Here is a 14,062-nt window from a genome sequence, read left to right on the forward strand (position 1 = left end):
GCGTATAACATCCACAGTGTATCCACTATGAACAACATATATCATTCACTATGAGCAACATATATGTACAGCGTATAAGGTCTCCATGATCTGTGTATAAGAATCTTTATGACCTGCGGCTAGGGCAAGTTTGTACTGCGGCTAGGGCATCATACACTTAACCCAGCTTACTCTTTTGTGTCTCTCCTTCACCAAAAACCCAAGATGTGGAGAGGAGATCACATAAAGAGTGTGTACAAATGACTTCAAGTCCTCTTCTATTTATACTAAAACATAGATGATGAATAGGCATGTCTATTGGGCTTCTGAGCCTACTCAAGTTGTTGGTCGGCTTGATAATAATTCCATAATCAAAATAAATTCATATCTCCATAAATACTTATCGGAATCGGATGATCTTTAGATCAATCCTACACCTCTCGATGAGAGGGATCCAATAAAAATATCAGCTGCCATAAATAAGTTGACCCACATGGAGTTTGGCCCTAGTTGCCAATTTTAACACTCCCTCTCAACTAGGGAGAACTCCATCCGCTAATCCACATGTCTAACTGTACTGCCTCTGCCATCAGTGCCCTGCACTGCTTTGCTCAGCTCCGCTAGCTCTGCTCAGCTCTGCTCGGCTCTGCTCAGCTCTGCTAGCTCTACTCAGCTCTGCTGGCTCTGCTCTGCTCAACTCTGCTCAGCTCTGCTAGCTCTACTCAGCTCTGCTGGCTCTGCTCTGCCCTGCTTAGCTCTGCTCTGCTCTGCTGGCTCTGCTGGCTCTGCTCTGCTCTGCTGCCTCTGCTCTGCTCTGCTCAGCTTGGCTCTACTGAACCATGAAGAAGAAGAATTGATCGAGAATGTCTCATACCATTCTCCACTGACCCGAAGTCAGTCTCAAAGTGCGTACCACTGGTCCCAGACCAGTCTCAACCGACCCAAAGTCAGCGTCATAGGGGGTACCACTCCTACCACTGGTCCCAAACCAGTATCATCAGTCTTAGAGTGTGTACCACTGGTCCCAGACCAGTCTCAACCAACCCGAAGTTAGCGTCATAGTATGTACCACTCTCACTGGGCCCAGACCAGTCCTACACTGACCCGAAGTCAGTCTCAGAGTATGTACCACAGTCCTAGACCAGTCTCAACTGACCCGAAGTCAGCGTCATAATAGGCACGACTCCTACAACTGGTCCTAGACCAGTATCATTGATCCCAGATCAATGAAGGTCATCCTAGCATAGGGAGTACGGTAGATACAACGATGCGTCCATTGGTACTACTATGATCGCTATCCTCATTTCCTTGCTCATTGATCAGATGAGAGGTACTTCCCATGAGTCCCAGACTGCATGGGTAGGATGCCTCGACAGGAGAACTAATCAATCTTGTCCTCACAGGAGAACTTATCATCCTGCTACACAATCGCCATGGAGAACACATCATCCAGGCCTCACAGGAGAGCTAATCATCTTGCTACATAATTGTCATGGAGAACACATCATCCAGACCTCACAGGAGAACTAATCATCCTGCTACATAGTCGTCATGGAGAACACATCATCCAAACCTCACAGGAGAACTAATCATCCTGCTACATAGTCATCATGGAGAACACATCATCCAGACCTCACAGGAGAACTAATCATCCTGCTACATAGTCGTCATGGAGAACACATCATCCAGACCTCACAGGAGAACTAATCATCCTGCTACATAGTGGTATCCAAACAGCTCACTGAAGAGCTTTCGTAACTAGATTGCCTCTCAGGTAGCCATGCTAGCAGCAATATACTCTACCTCGGCGGTGCTCCAAGCCACCGACTTCTACTTCCTGCTCATCCAAAATATCAAAGCAGATCCCAAGGAGAACTAGCACTGAGAAGTTCTCTAGTGATCCTTCACATTGCCTGCCCACTCAGCATTTGAAATATTCCAGGCAGTGTATCTCAATCCATGAGAGATTGTTCCCTGAAGATATCTCAAAAGATTCTAAGCACCAATCTAGTGAAGCTCAACAAGATATGAGCTCACCATGCTAACTGCAACACTTATGTCCGGACGGAGGTTCTCCAAGAACATCAACGCGAATGAGTTTATGAAACTCAGAGGCATTTCCCAAATCTGGTCTGACATCACTACCATATAACTTCTTTACAGTTAAGATCCTCCAGGTAGTCACAGGCTTGCAGTTTATCTTTCCACATTCGGAATCCAACTCCCTCTATCTCCTACAAATGAGAGGGTCAGCACCTGTCAGACATAGGTGTCGGTATGAGAGGTCTATCATCCACAACCTTCGAGTAATGGTTTGCATCGATTTCACTCCTAGTGAATCTCAGCTCCATCAGACAGTTGTTGATCCTCTCGTACTATGCCTAGAGTGATTTTCTTCAAGCCATAGAGGGCTTTCTACCACCTGCATACATGAGATTCTTGATCACGAATCTCGAACTCCACGGGCTATTCCAAACCTGTGGACCTGTGGCATGAGGGTAATGGTCCCCTCATAAGATTTTCCTTCGGTACATCTCAAACATGTACCTTCATGCTCTTTTTGAATTCAAGCATCCCTGTCACCATCTGACTCACAGACCTCCAGTGCTGTGTCAATGGACATGGTTCCTAGTGGACTTCCTGCAACTTGATACAACCCTAAACTCAAAAACATCTTTGAAAAATCTATTTTCAAGCACATACCTTTCCATCAATGAGTGCCACCCTGTAACCTTTGACTTCCATTGCTGACATGGACACCAGGTTCTTCTTGCGATCAGGTACATAAAAGAGATTTTGTAAATGAATCAAGTTACCCTCATTCAATTGAGGGGTAACATTCCCTGCACCCTTTTCAGGATAGGTGGTATCGGCTCCAAGTATAATCCCACGATTATCTATCCGATGAAGTGCCTGGGGTTCCTTGCTTTCTTTGAAGAGTCGACCATTTCTCCTTGATGAACTGTATTACTTGTCATTCCCTTGACCCTGGAATGATTTGTTTATCTTCATCAAGAGAAGTGTCTCTTCCATTCAGACACTCCTTCGCATAATGGTCGAACTTATTGTAACCAAGGCATCTGTCTTTCCTTCCACCCTTAGATCCGAACTTCCTAATGAAGTGATCTTTAGGTAGGCCATCAGAACCTTCCGCTGTGCCATTCTGATAATATTCTCTGCTTCGACTTCACCCAGGGTGAATTTGAAAAGGGATGAGGAACCCATTGATCCTTTTATCTTCTCCCAACTATCTTTGGTGATTGCTCTTTCACTCTTGCTTGGGCATTGTCTTCACCTCAGCTCTGATACCATGTTAAGTTTAGGTATGTTCTATGCTAGAGCAATTTATTTTAATTTTCCAATATCTTTTCCAGATTAGCAATCACATCAGCATTAAAGTAAACTGCAGATAGAACTTAAATATAAATCGCAGAAGACAAGCCAAGACAAGAGGACACAAGATGTGGTGCTAGCCAGGGGCAAACCCCACAATGTGGGGAAACCCTTGATCAATTCTTCTTTAGAGCGCAGTTGAAGACATATTGCTTCAACTGATTCTCTAAGGTGACTCCTTCACCTATCATAGTGCTGCATCTCATCCATTTGCTGCACTTGACCATGAAGTACCATCATGCTGCATTATGCATCATCACGCTGCTCATGCTCTCATCACTATGCTGCCCATACATCATGTTGCCCATGATCTATTCACTATGCTGCCTATACATCATGCTGCTCATAATCTACATCATGCTATCTGTTATGTAAAAAATAGTTAATTTTAGGTTTATTATTTAATTTAGGTTTAGTTAGGCGAAAGGGCACGATCATAAGATCATGCCCTTTCCCAAAGGGTGTCCATGGCGGTATTTAAGCCAGGAGCCCCATTGTAATCAGACATCATCTGTAATTTCATCTCTTAATAAAGTATTTATTCATATATATTCTGCGTATCATAAGTTTTTCCGCTTCATTGGTATCAGAGCAGGTCGATTCTCGCTTGTCCACCTGCAAATACACAGAAGTTTGCGTTCTGATAGTGTTATTTCCTTCCACCACCATTTTCTGTAGACGCTGCCAGCCAACGCCTTGTTCTTCAACCCTGCAAGTCGTCTGCCACACGCTTCCGCCTTCCGGGATTGTTACAGCCGCCACTGTCGACATCCACCCATTCTCCCATCAACGTTCATCCTTCCCCATCGAAGTTCATCCTTCCCCGCTGCCTGACATTTCCCAATCTGCCTAAACTTTTGCTCGACATCTTCCCTATTGCCTGAAAATTTCATCGTTCGCTCTGCTCAGATCAACAATCGAATTTAAAAAAAGAAATATCACGCAGTCTTATACTGAGTGTATTTGTCCATTTCATTCTTCGAATTGGTAACGAACAGAGCTGTTCGGTTGAGTTTGGTAAGTTTGTGTACAGACTGTCGCGCTGCTGGTTTGATTTGTTGTGTGGTCGAGAGGAAAAGCGTTTAATTCCGAGTGACCGCCGAGGGTATTAAAGGCCGTGATTTCTTGTTCATTTAAAGTGCCCAAACATCATTCCGCTGTGCCTTGCCCCGTACCTCTCGCATAACCGACGAGTAGTTGCATACGCACACACCGATTAAGAGGTTGCTGCCCCCACGTCAAGCGTTGTGTCCCTAGATACGTCAAACACCGTAGCCGTTGACTCTCGGACGTAGCGTTTCATTCCAACTGAACATTCTAAATACGATTTTCCTTCAGAAAATAAAGTCGTATTTGGTAGCAGTATTCACGATTTTCAGTGACGTATCTCTTATTTCGTAGCAGTCTTCACACAATTTTCTGTTTCATTGGTAATTTTCATTATATAGTTATATATAACCAAACTATATTAAATAGTTATATATATAACATATATATATAATATATATATCGTGACATATAATATATAACATATATATATAGTTATATTATATATATTATATATAATACATATAATTTAATTAATTTATTTTAATTAATTAAAATTATATATATATATATATATATATAAAGAGTTAATTTAATTAATTAAATTTATTTTAATTAATTAAAAGTTATTTTTATATATATAATTTAATTTAATTAATTAAATTTATTTTAATTAATTAAAATTTATATGTATAAAATTTATTTTAGCTAAAAAAAAAAAAAAAAAAAGGAGGGAGGAAAAATATTTTAGCTGGCAAATAAATACACGCCCCCGCAAACCCGCTCAATGTCGACAATGACAATGGCGGATTTTCAAAAATGGTTGTTGGATGCAGAGCAAAAGATAAATAACAACCACGACGAGGTCAGTAAAAGATTAAATGAAGTCAAGAGCAAGCTTGGGGAGCAAGCGGACAAAATCAAAAATCTCGAAGATACGACAAATCGAATAGAGATAAAGATGGAAATTCAACATGTCCAAACAGGAGTAAATTTCAGAGAAGTCTTAACAATGCTAAAAAGTTTGTGTAAAAAGTCGAATTGTACACCCGAAGAGCTATTAAAAGATGGTGAAGAAAATCAAGAACATCTCTCATCAGATTCAACAAAGTCAACAAATTCTCATGAAAAGGTTGAATCCCCAAGAAAATCAGCGGCACCCCACCAAGAAGCAAGTAACACAGCCTTTACAAACAAGCAACTCTGGGATAACTTTACCAATCAACACCCTTTTTTCGCTCAACCAGTAGCAACATACCAGCGACGGGCAAAAGTCGAGATGCCTAAATTCGATGGAAACGAAAAAAACAATGTTGCATGGATAAATAAAGCAGAAGAATACTTTGAGATATATGACATCACTGACGATGACAAAAAGCTCAGACATGCATCCATGAAAATGGAGGGAGAAGCATATAACTGGTATATGTGGTGGAAAAAGACAACACATGTCATTAGCTGGAGGAAATTTAAAGATGCATTCTTCAAAAGATTCCAAGGTGTAAAGGACGAAGAGTTCTTTTCAAAACTCATCAAACTACGACAAAAAGGAAGTGTCGATGAATACACTCAAGAATGGGAGACCTTAGTAACACGAGTACCTGGGTTATCAGAATCTCGTCTAATTCAGTCATACATCTCGGGACTCAAAACCCATTTACAAGCAGAACTTGAGATGCATGATATTACATCTATACATCATGCTACCCTCTACCATACATCCATAGGTGATCCTAGAATGGAATTGTGTCAGCGTATTCATTGACATGGCATGGCATAGCATGGCATGGAAGGCACATTATGTATAATGGCAGAGGGTAGCATGATGCATGGATAGTGAAGCGGAGGTGATCCTGCTAAGCAATCAAATTCGTCTTCCAATCTATAAGACAAATATGAAGTCTCTTGAATGTTACTTTTGTCCATGGCTATGCTTGAAAAATTAAGTGTCCTATTCCTCTTTTCCACTCGACGTGGATTATGCTTCTGCAACCTGCAGCAAAACCCTCTGCGTCCTACCAGGAATCTGCTCAGCGAAAATCTGAGCTGTAACTGTTCCCTCTAACTGTTGGAATCACTAACCTAGGTAACTCTATTTTCTTACCTCCCTAAAACTGAAAATCGAACTACTACCCTAGCAACTCGGCCTGTGGGTCAATGGACTGCTCTGCCTCTGAAAAATTTCGTCCCACTGCTCCCTCTAAGCAGCGAAATTTTTCTTTCCACTACAGAGCTTCCTGGCTGATCACTTATGCTTTGATACCATGTGAAATTTTATCTATTGCAGCTACCGGAAATTATTCTTCTAACTCAAAAATTAATTATGCAGTGTATTTGCTATGACAAATAACGAATAAAATCACAGCAGCAACTTTCACCACAAAAATACTACGGAAAATAAAACACTGGAAACTGAGAAATTCTAGCACACACAATAATTTCGACACAGTTATTTTTGGACAATTGTCCCCGGAAAAACCCAACTTGGGAAAACCAGTGTAGCAGATAAGGGTTTTATTATTAATATTCAAAAGCAATTATGAGTACAATAATTTAGATGCCCAGTTGCCAATCTAATTTGAGGAAAATACTAGCAAAAATATCGTGAAAATTTTCTCTCACCCCACAACTATTTTTGTCCCCCGAAATAGCTTCCCAAACCTCTGCGCAGAGCTCCCTACGTCACCCTCTGCGTAGAGCGTACGCTGGCCCTCTGGAGATTTCGGCCTTCCTTCCTTCAACTCTTCCAGGAACCAGAAATCTTCCTCTCAAAGTGCTACTGCTCTCCTCTTCCACCTGCTACTCACCCTCTGCATCTATCTTCTCTGTTGAGTTGTTGTTACTGAGAATATCGAACTACCTAGGCCACTGAGTATCTGCACTGGATGATCTCCATCACCACATCGACTTCCTTTTATAATCCAATGCTGGAGCACCAACTGCCAAGATCAAAACTTAATCAATGGCTAGGATGATTTCTGGATCGATCTATGTGAGTTTCTAGATTATTCACTCCTTATCTCAATTAATATTGATTAATTAATCATATTCCCTAAGTTTAGACTTAGGAAATATTTAAAAAATCGGTTCATAATCTAATTGAGACACTTCTAGGCAGAATTTCCAGAAACGATTTCTGGGTTTTGGAGATCTCATGTATTCTAGCCTCTCCACCAAATTTCGTGGCTAGAACACATCCGATGCTACAAAAACTAACACCCATTCCTATTAGAAGGTCTACAAGACAATAACCAAGAAAAGGATGGAAGCATTCTGTAAGATGTTAATCATTTTAGTATTTGAACAAAGCAATTACTAGAAGTAACAAGTCTCTCATAAAATAATTATAATGCTTTCAAATTTATTGTTAACGTTTTCAGTAAAATTTAGAAAATGAAAATACAAAGGTAATCATATGAAATAAAACCATCAAACTAGTGCTTGCCATGTCCAAAAAAAATCATTTGGTACATTAACAAAAGAAATAAGAAAAAGTCGAGCAAAACATACCTGCAGAAGCATGTGTAAGAAGTAAATAAAATCTGTCAAACTTCTCAAGATAGTAACAACCATCGCCAGCGTGATGTTGAATGTTATGCAGAAATAGTTCTGATATTTGAAATAACAAGACAGAGATTAATAGATATGATAGAAGTTGTGCTTCCAAACATTGTTAATTACAATCCCCAAAATCATCTATAGAACCCTAAATTATCCCCTTCTTGTTCATATCCGGAATCCCTGAAATGTTAAATAGTCCCAAAAACTTCCTAATTAATAACAATCATGCCAGTATTTTCTCAAAGAGTTTGATTTTTAGAAATCCAGTCACAATTGAAACAAAAATGGGTGCAGTGTCAGACTATTTAAATGAAGAACATACAAGGATTGGTTCCCAGGTTCCCAAGGTTTCAGCATAAAAGATCCAACCAGTTATGGCTGTGCCCATATCGGGATAAAGGGCAGGAACAAACTATATTCACATTATGAACAGTTTCAGAGATACATCTATGCATGAAATTAAAGGTGAATATCTAGACTGTTGAGAAACTTTTGGTCTAAAAGTTGCTATCAATTCCCAACAGTCAAACCCTCTCTGAAATAAATCTAAACATGTAAAGCAACACTTGAGACACGCACTATTAGATCTAGTTGAAAGCAATGAGCCATAAGAAAAAGAAATCTCGTCCACGTACAAGGATAGCATTTTCTCAAGGGGACTACCTGTAACTTATTCAACAAAGATTACTTCAGTTAAGGAATCTTTTTGCTTGATTGAAATTTTGTGTTACATTCTCATGCTAGGAGACACTGGCTAAGTTTTTATTACAGGCCAAGCAATAAGGCCAAATTTGATTTTAAACAGGAATAAACCAACAGACCAAGTCAAATTCATATGTTATATATAATTCATCCATAGGATTCTGGGAGATTAGACCCATTGATATAGGGTTGGCTGGAATCCCTAGAGGTTCGCAAATTCAGTTGGTCTGCTAGTGGATGTCTGGTGATAGTACTTTGGTCTATAATAGACAAATTGTGTCATTTCTTATTCAACAAAGGGCCCCAAATGGTCCAAAACCAACTCACCCCCTCGCGAATTTTGCATGGACAGAAATTTGATATGATTTCCAGATGGGCTAAAGAAACAAAACAGCTCAGTTGAGATGGAATCTGAATTTTGAATGCAGAATAAAGAAACGCCCAATACCTGGATGTGATGGGGGAAAAAGATGCAAGGGAGACAGCATACAGGAGAGAACGCATATGGACAGGTGCATCAGGGAGAAAAGGTGTATAAATGCAAGCCATACAGCCACTAGGTAGCAACAAGGCCATACATATAGAGAGAGGAAGGACATATGGGTTATTGAAGAGAAAAAAATATTTCACTAGGGGTTTCAAGGAGCCCAAGGGGACCTGGTACTTAACAAACATACAACACAGGAAGCCACTCAAAAATTAGAAATGTTTACCTCTGTCGAAGCATATTGCAGGATCATTCTCCCCCAAGGTATATCACCTTAAATTACCCTGATAATGATGGATCTGTGTGTCATGGTCAATTGTTGAATGCCAATTCGACAGGGACTTGGGCTTGTTACCCCTTGTATTTCCCTGAGTGGTGTTGCCCCTCATATACACCAGTAAAAATTATACTTTCAAGGATAACTGGAATTTTCCTTACATCTTTTTATGAAGGCTTGGTCATGGCATTGCTGGATTGATGAGAATGTGGCTTTTGAGAAGAAGTGCCCAAGTGTTTTCCTAGAATGGTTATATATGAGAACACATGTGCTAAGAAAAAAGGGAAGACAATATTAAATGGGTCAGAGGTAGAGGCATGTAGCACAACAGTGTACATTCAGAATAGGGTCCTTCACAAGGTGTTGGGAAAGATGACACCCGAGGAGACATTTACAAGAAAGATGCTAGAAGTCTGACACTTCATGATGTTTGGCAGTATCAAATGTTGTCACATTCTAGATGAGAAGTGGAACTAGCTAGATTCAATTGTAGAGAAGGGTTATTTCACTGGTTATAGCAAAACTTCCAAGGCATACAAGATCTACATTCCCAGTAGCAGGAAGATCATTGTGAGACGAGATGTAAAGTTCCAAGAGAAGAAAGCCTTCAAGAGATCTCGTGAGTTACCAGCAGTTGATCAGATTCAGCCAGCAAAAGCTCCAAGGGTTGAACAAGAATCTCAGGCTCAAAGCATTAGTACGAGTAAAGTGAATAGTACAGGCACAAGTACAAGTGCATAGGAGAGTTCACAGCATGTGGAGCAGCAGCAAGAGAGGAGCTTGAAGCTCCACCCACCACTATTGGAAGAAGGAATCGGGAGGTGCTTCAGACACTGAGAGATACACAGTAGTTTGTCGAAGCTCCTAGATCAAGCACCAGGGACAGGAGACCATCAGAGAGATATTCAAGGTATAAGGCATTTATGAGTGAGTTCGTTGATAGTGGGCCTTCCAGCTATGATGAGGCTACACATCACTAGGTGTGGCAAGATGCGATGGTGGAGTACAACTCTATCATGCAGAACGACGTTTAGGAGGTGGTGCCTAGACCATTGGACAATGCAGTGGTTGGTTCCCCTACATCTATAATATCAAGCACATTGCGGCAAGGTATGTTGCCAAGGGATTCTCTCAGAAAGAGGAAATAGATTATGAGGAGATGTTTGCTCCAATGGCCAAGTATACTTTCGTTAGGGCCATGATCCCACTTGTGGCGCATATGGGATGACAAATCCATCATATGGATGTCAAGACGACGTTCCTCAATGGAGTTATAGAGGAGGAGCACATCAAATAGCTAGAGGGTTTTGAGATACATGGGAGGGAGAGCCATGTATGCACGTTGAAGCGAGCACTATACAGACTCAAGCAAGCTCCCAAAGCATGGTATGGTCAGATCGACAGCTACTTGCAGGAAATGGGCTTAGTGAAGACTGAGACAAATTCGAACCTCTACTATCTTATGGTTGGAGGTGAGCCACTCATTCTCGTGTTATATATGGATGATCTACTTTTGACTGGGTCACTAGGGCTCATAGTGGATTGCAAGAGGGATTTAGCAGCAGAGTTTGAGATGAAGGATTTGGGGTTGATGCACTATTTCCTAGGACTCGAGGTGTGGTAGATAGATGGGGAGATTTTTCTGGGTCAAGGGAGGTATGCTATGGATATCTTCAAGAAATTCAAGATGTTGGACAGTAAACCGATGTCTACACCAATGATAACCGACTGGAAGAAGATTTATGCATCTAAGTAGAAGGCAGAGGACCCCGGCTTGTATATACAACTTATTGACTTTCTCATTTATCTAGATAATATAAGGTCAAACATTTTCTTTGTGGTCAACACTCTTAGTCAGTTCATGGTGGAACCAAAGAGAGTGCATTAGACAGTAGCGAAGCATGCGATGGGATATCTACGAGGTACAGTTGAGTATGGATTGAGATATACTCAAGGTGATGGTGTCAGGTTGATGGGATATACTAATGCAGATTGGTCAGGTAATGCAGTAGATAAGAAAAGCACTTCAGGGTGTTGCTTCAACATGGGATCAGGGGTGGTCTCTTGGTACAACAAGAAGCAAAAGTCAGTTGCATTAAGTTTTACAGAGGCAGAATACATGGCAACAAGCATGGCTACATGTGAGGCCATATGGCTTCAGAAGATGTCATGTCCCTTCCCAAAGGAATTTGTAACAGGCATTGTCTCTGCACAATTTTGTACAATTTTGCTAAGGAAAAGGACCCAAGCAATTTCGACTTAGGGACTTAGGAGAAATACAGCCAGATTATTTTGCTAGTGGAAGGTGGGGGCCACCCACGTGGGAAAGCGTACTAGGCAATTCAAATTGCCTTAAAGGGAATTCGTATAGTTGTTGGAGGGGCCCACATGAGGCAGGGGGAGGCCCACAAAGTCACAAGGAAGAAGAGCTCCTCACTTGGGATTCATTCACTCTTACATATCGAAAATCACTTCACTGTTTGCTCGAGCTACTTAGCCAAGTCAACTGGCTGTTCAGCCACGAATCTCTCAAGCAGGGGATTCAACCTTACTTTCGAGGGACTACGAGTCCCACCCTAGGAAGGCAATTTCATAGCATCTTGATGAGCACAAGGGAGTATTTACAACCAGTCCATTTAGCCATCATCTAGAAGTGCGTATTTCTGGGCCAGCAGATAGAGAACACGCAGTTGAGGGGAGAGCTTCATTGGGCCAGCCATTAGCTGGAGAAACCAGGGGATTCGAATGACACCATTGGGTCAAAACTCAGGAGGAGTTTTGGAGCAAGAGAGTGCAGCAAACAAGCAGTTCGAATTCCAGTCTTGAAGGACAGCGCGGAGGGCCAATCTAGGCAACACGTGGGTCTTGAGGGGAAGAGCCACAACACCGAAACCACAGTTGGGAAGGAAGGAAATTCATAGAAGGGCTCATCCCAATGATTTGGGGTAGTTTTGGGAAGTTTCCCAGCTTCACTCAGGTAGGCCAAGTTTACCAGTTGCATCAAAGGTTGGGCTCCTTGGGGGTCGAATTTTAGAAGTCTGAACTAGGCTAACCCCTTTTTGGGTTTTGGTGGGTTTCGACTAAGGATCCGGGAGCTGAAATCTTATAATTTTCAGAGCACAGGAAGCAGTGATTCCAGCCTTTTGATTCCAGCAGACAGCGCAGTTTCTGGGCAGCGCAAATCAGTTTTGGTTGCAACAGTTGGGCAACCTTCAGATTAGCATTTTCTCACCTGGGTTTTTGTCACACTTGTCCTTAGAGACAAGCCCAGGTGCACCATTTTATTTATCATTGTATTTTCCCTTGAAGATTTAATAAAATGGTTCATCAATCCTCTATTTCCAGTGTTTTCATGGGTGCTTGATGTGTATTTCGTTTTTCTGATTGTTGGACTGATTGTTTGCTTTGTTTATCACTTAATTTCCTATTTAGGAACATTACAGTGGTATCAGAGCCCAAGTCTTGGCTCAGCTGTGGGGAGTTTCTCCTATGAAATAAGGGCACTAGCAGAAGATTACAAACAGGAGGCCGAGGTACCGGAGCAAAGAAAGAGAACTGGAAATCACTCCAGACATGGAGGATAGGAGGAAGGCAGTAGTAGCAAAGGAAGATATGGTAGAACCCAGGAGCAGGGAGGAGATGGCTTTTTCCCTCATGGTGTCATGGAGGAAAACCATTTAGTGGTTCATATACCTATGTGAGGGGGCATCTTTGTGGGGTGATGGACAATGATGATAAAAAGGGTGTTGTGGGGATACAAATTTATCCAAACATTTCAGCTGAACAAAGAAGAAAATGTATCCAAATAGAGGAGATTGCACAACAAAAAAGAAAGAAACAAAAAACTTTGTATGAATCAAGTGCAACCTCTAGATTTGGTAGCTCATCTCCTCATGGTACTTCTACAAGCTCTAAAGGTAAAAGAACAACGGATTTCTTGAATGTTGTTGGGAAGGATGATGTGGATGGAAAGATAGTCTGATTCCTCGTGCTTGCGGTGTACCATTCAATGTGCTTCGCTCTCCCTATTGGCATGAAATGATAAAGCCCATCAAAGAATCCCCAAAAGGATACAAGGCCCCCAAGTATGAGAAAGCTAGAACAGTGCTATTAAAAAGAGAAAAAGAAAATGTTCAAAGAGCTTTGACACGTTTTAGAAATGAGTGGGTGGATTGTGGGGTATCCATTGTATCAGATGGGTGCACAAATATTACAAACCAACATTTGATAAATGTTATTAGTGTTTCTGCAAGTGGTGCAGTATTTATTACATGTCATGACTCCTCCATCAGTGCAAGTTCCCAAAACATTGTAGATCTCCTATTGCAATCAATCAAAGATGTTGGTCTGAATAATGTGGTTCAAGTGATCACAGATAATGCAGCAAATTGTAAGGCAACAGGAAAAGTTATTGAACATACTCATCCACACATCTTTTGGTCTGGGTGCTTGGTGCACACATTGAACCTTTTGATGCATGATATTGTGAAGCATAAATAATGTGGGTGGATTAATGAGCTTTACAGGAGAGGGAAGCAACTCATTAAACTTATCATAGGGCATACAAGGGTAAACCAATTCTATGGCACTTACTCCAAGTTGCATTTGCTTAAACC

At 41.2% G+C, this 14,062-nt stretch overlaps 1 protein-coding gene across 4 annotated transcripts in view; it reads right to left on the minus strand.

The window, feature by feature from the left end:
- Positions 1-14,062, minus strand: part of LOC149144964 (putative cyclic nucleotide-gated ion channel 20, chloroplastic) — a 550,668-nt gene that overhangs the window by 377,038 nt on the left and 159,568 nt on the right. For all 4 annotated transcript variants that reach the window (XM_089450166.1, XM_089450165.1, XM_089450163.1 and 1 more), the window contains exon 5: positions 7,930-8,028. In XM_089450166.1, coding sequence (XP_089306292.1) covers positions 7,930-8,028 — 99 coding nt within the window. The remainder of the gene's footprint in view (positions 1-7,929; positions 8,029-14,062) is intronic.

This window comes from Pinus tabuliformis, chromosome X (assembly GCF_031772625.1).
Source record: "Pinus tabuliformis cultivar Carrire ecotype Pingquan chromosome X, CPIR1, whole genome shotgun sequence".
Lineage (NCBI taxonomy): Eukaryota > Viridiplantae > Streptophyta > Pinopsida > Pinales > Pinaceae > Pinus > Pinus tabuliformis.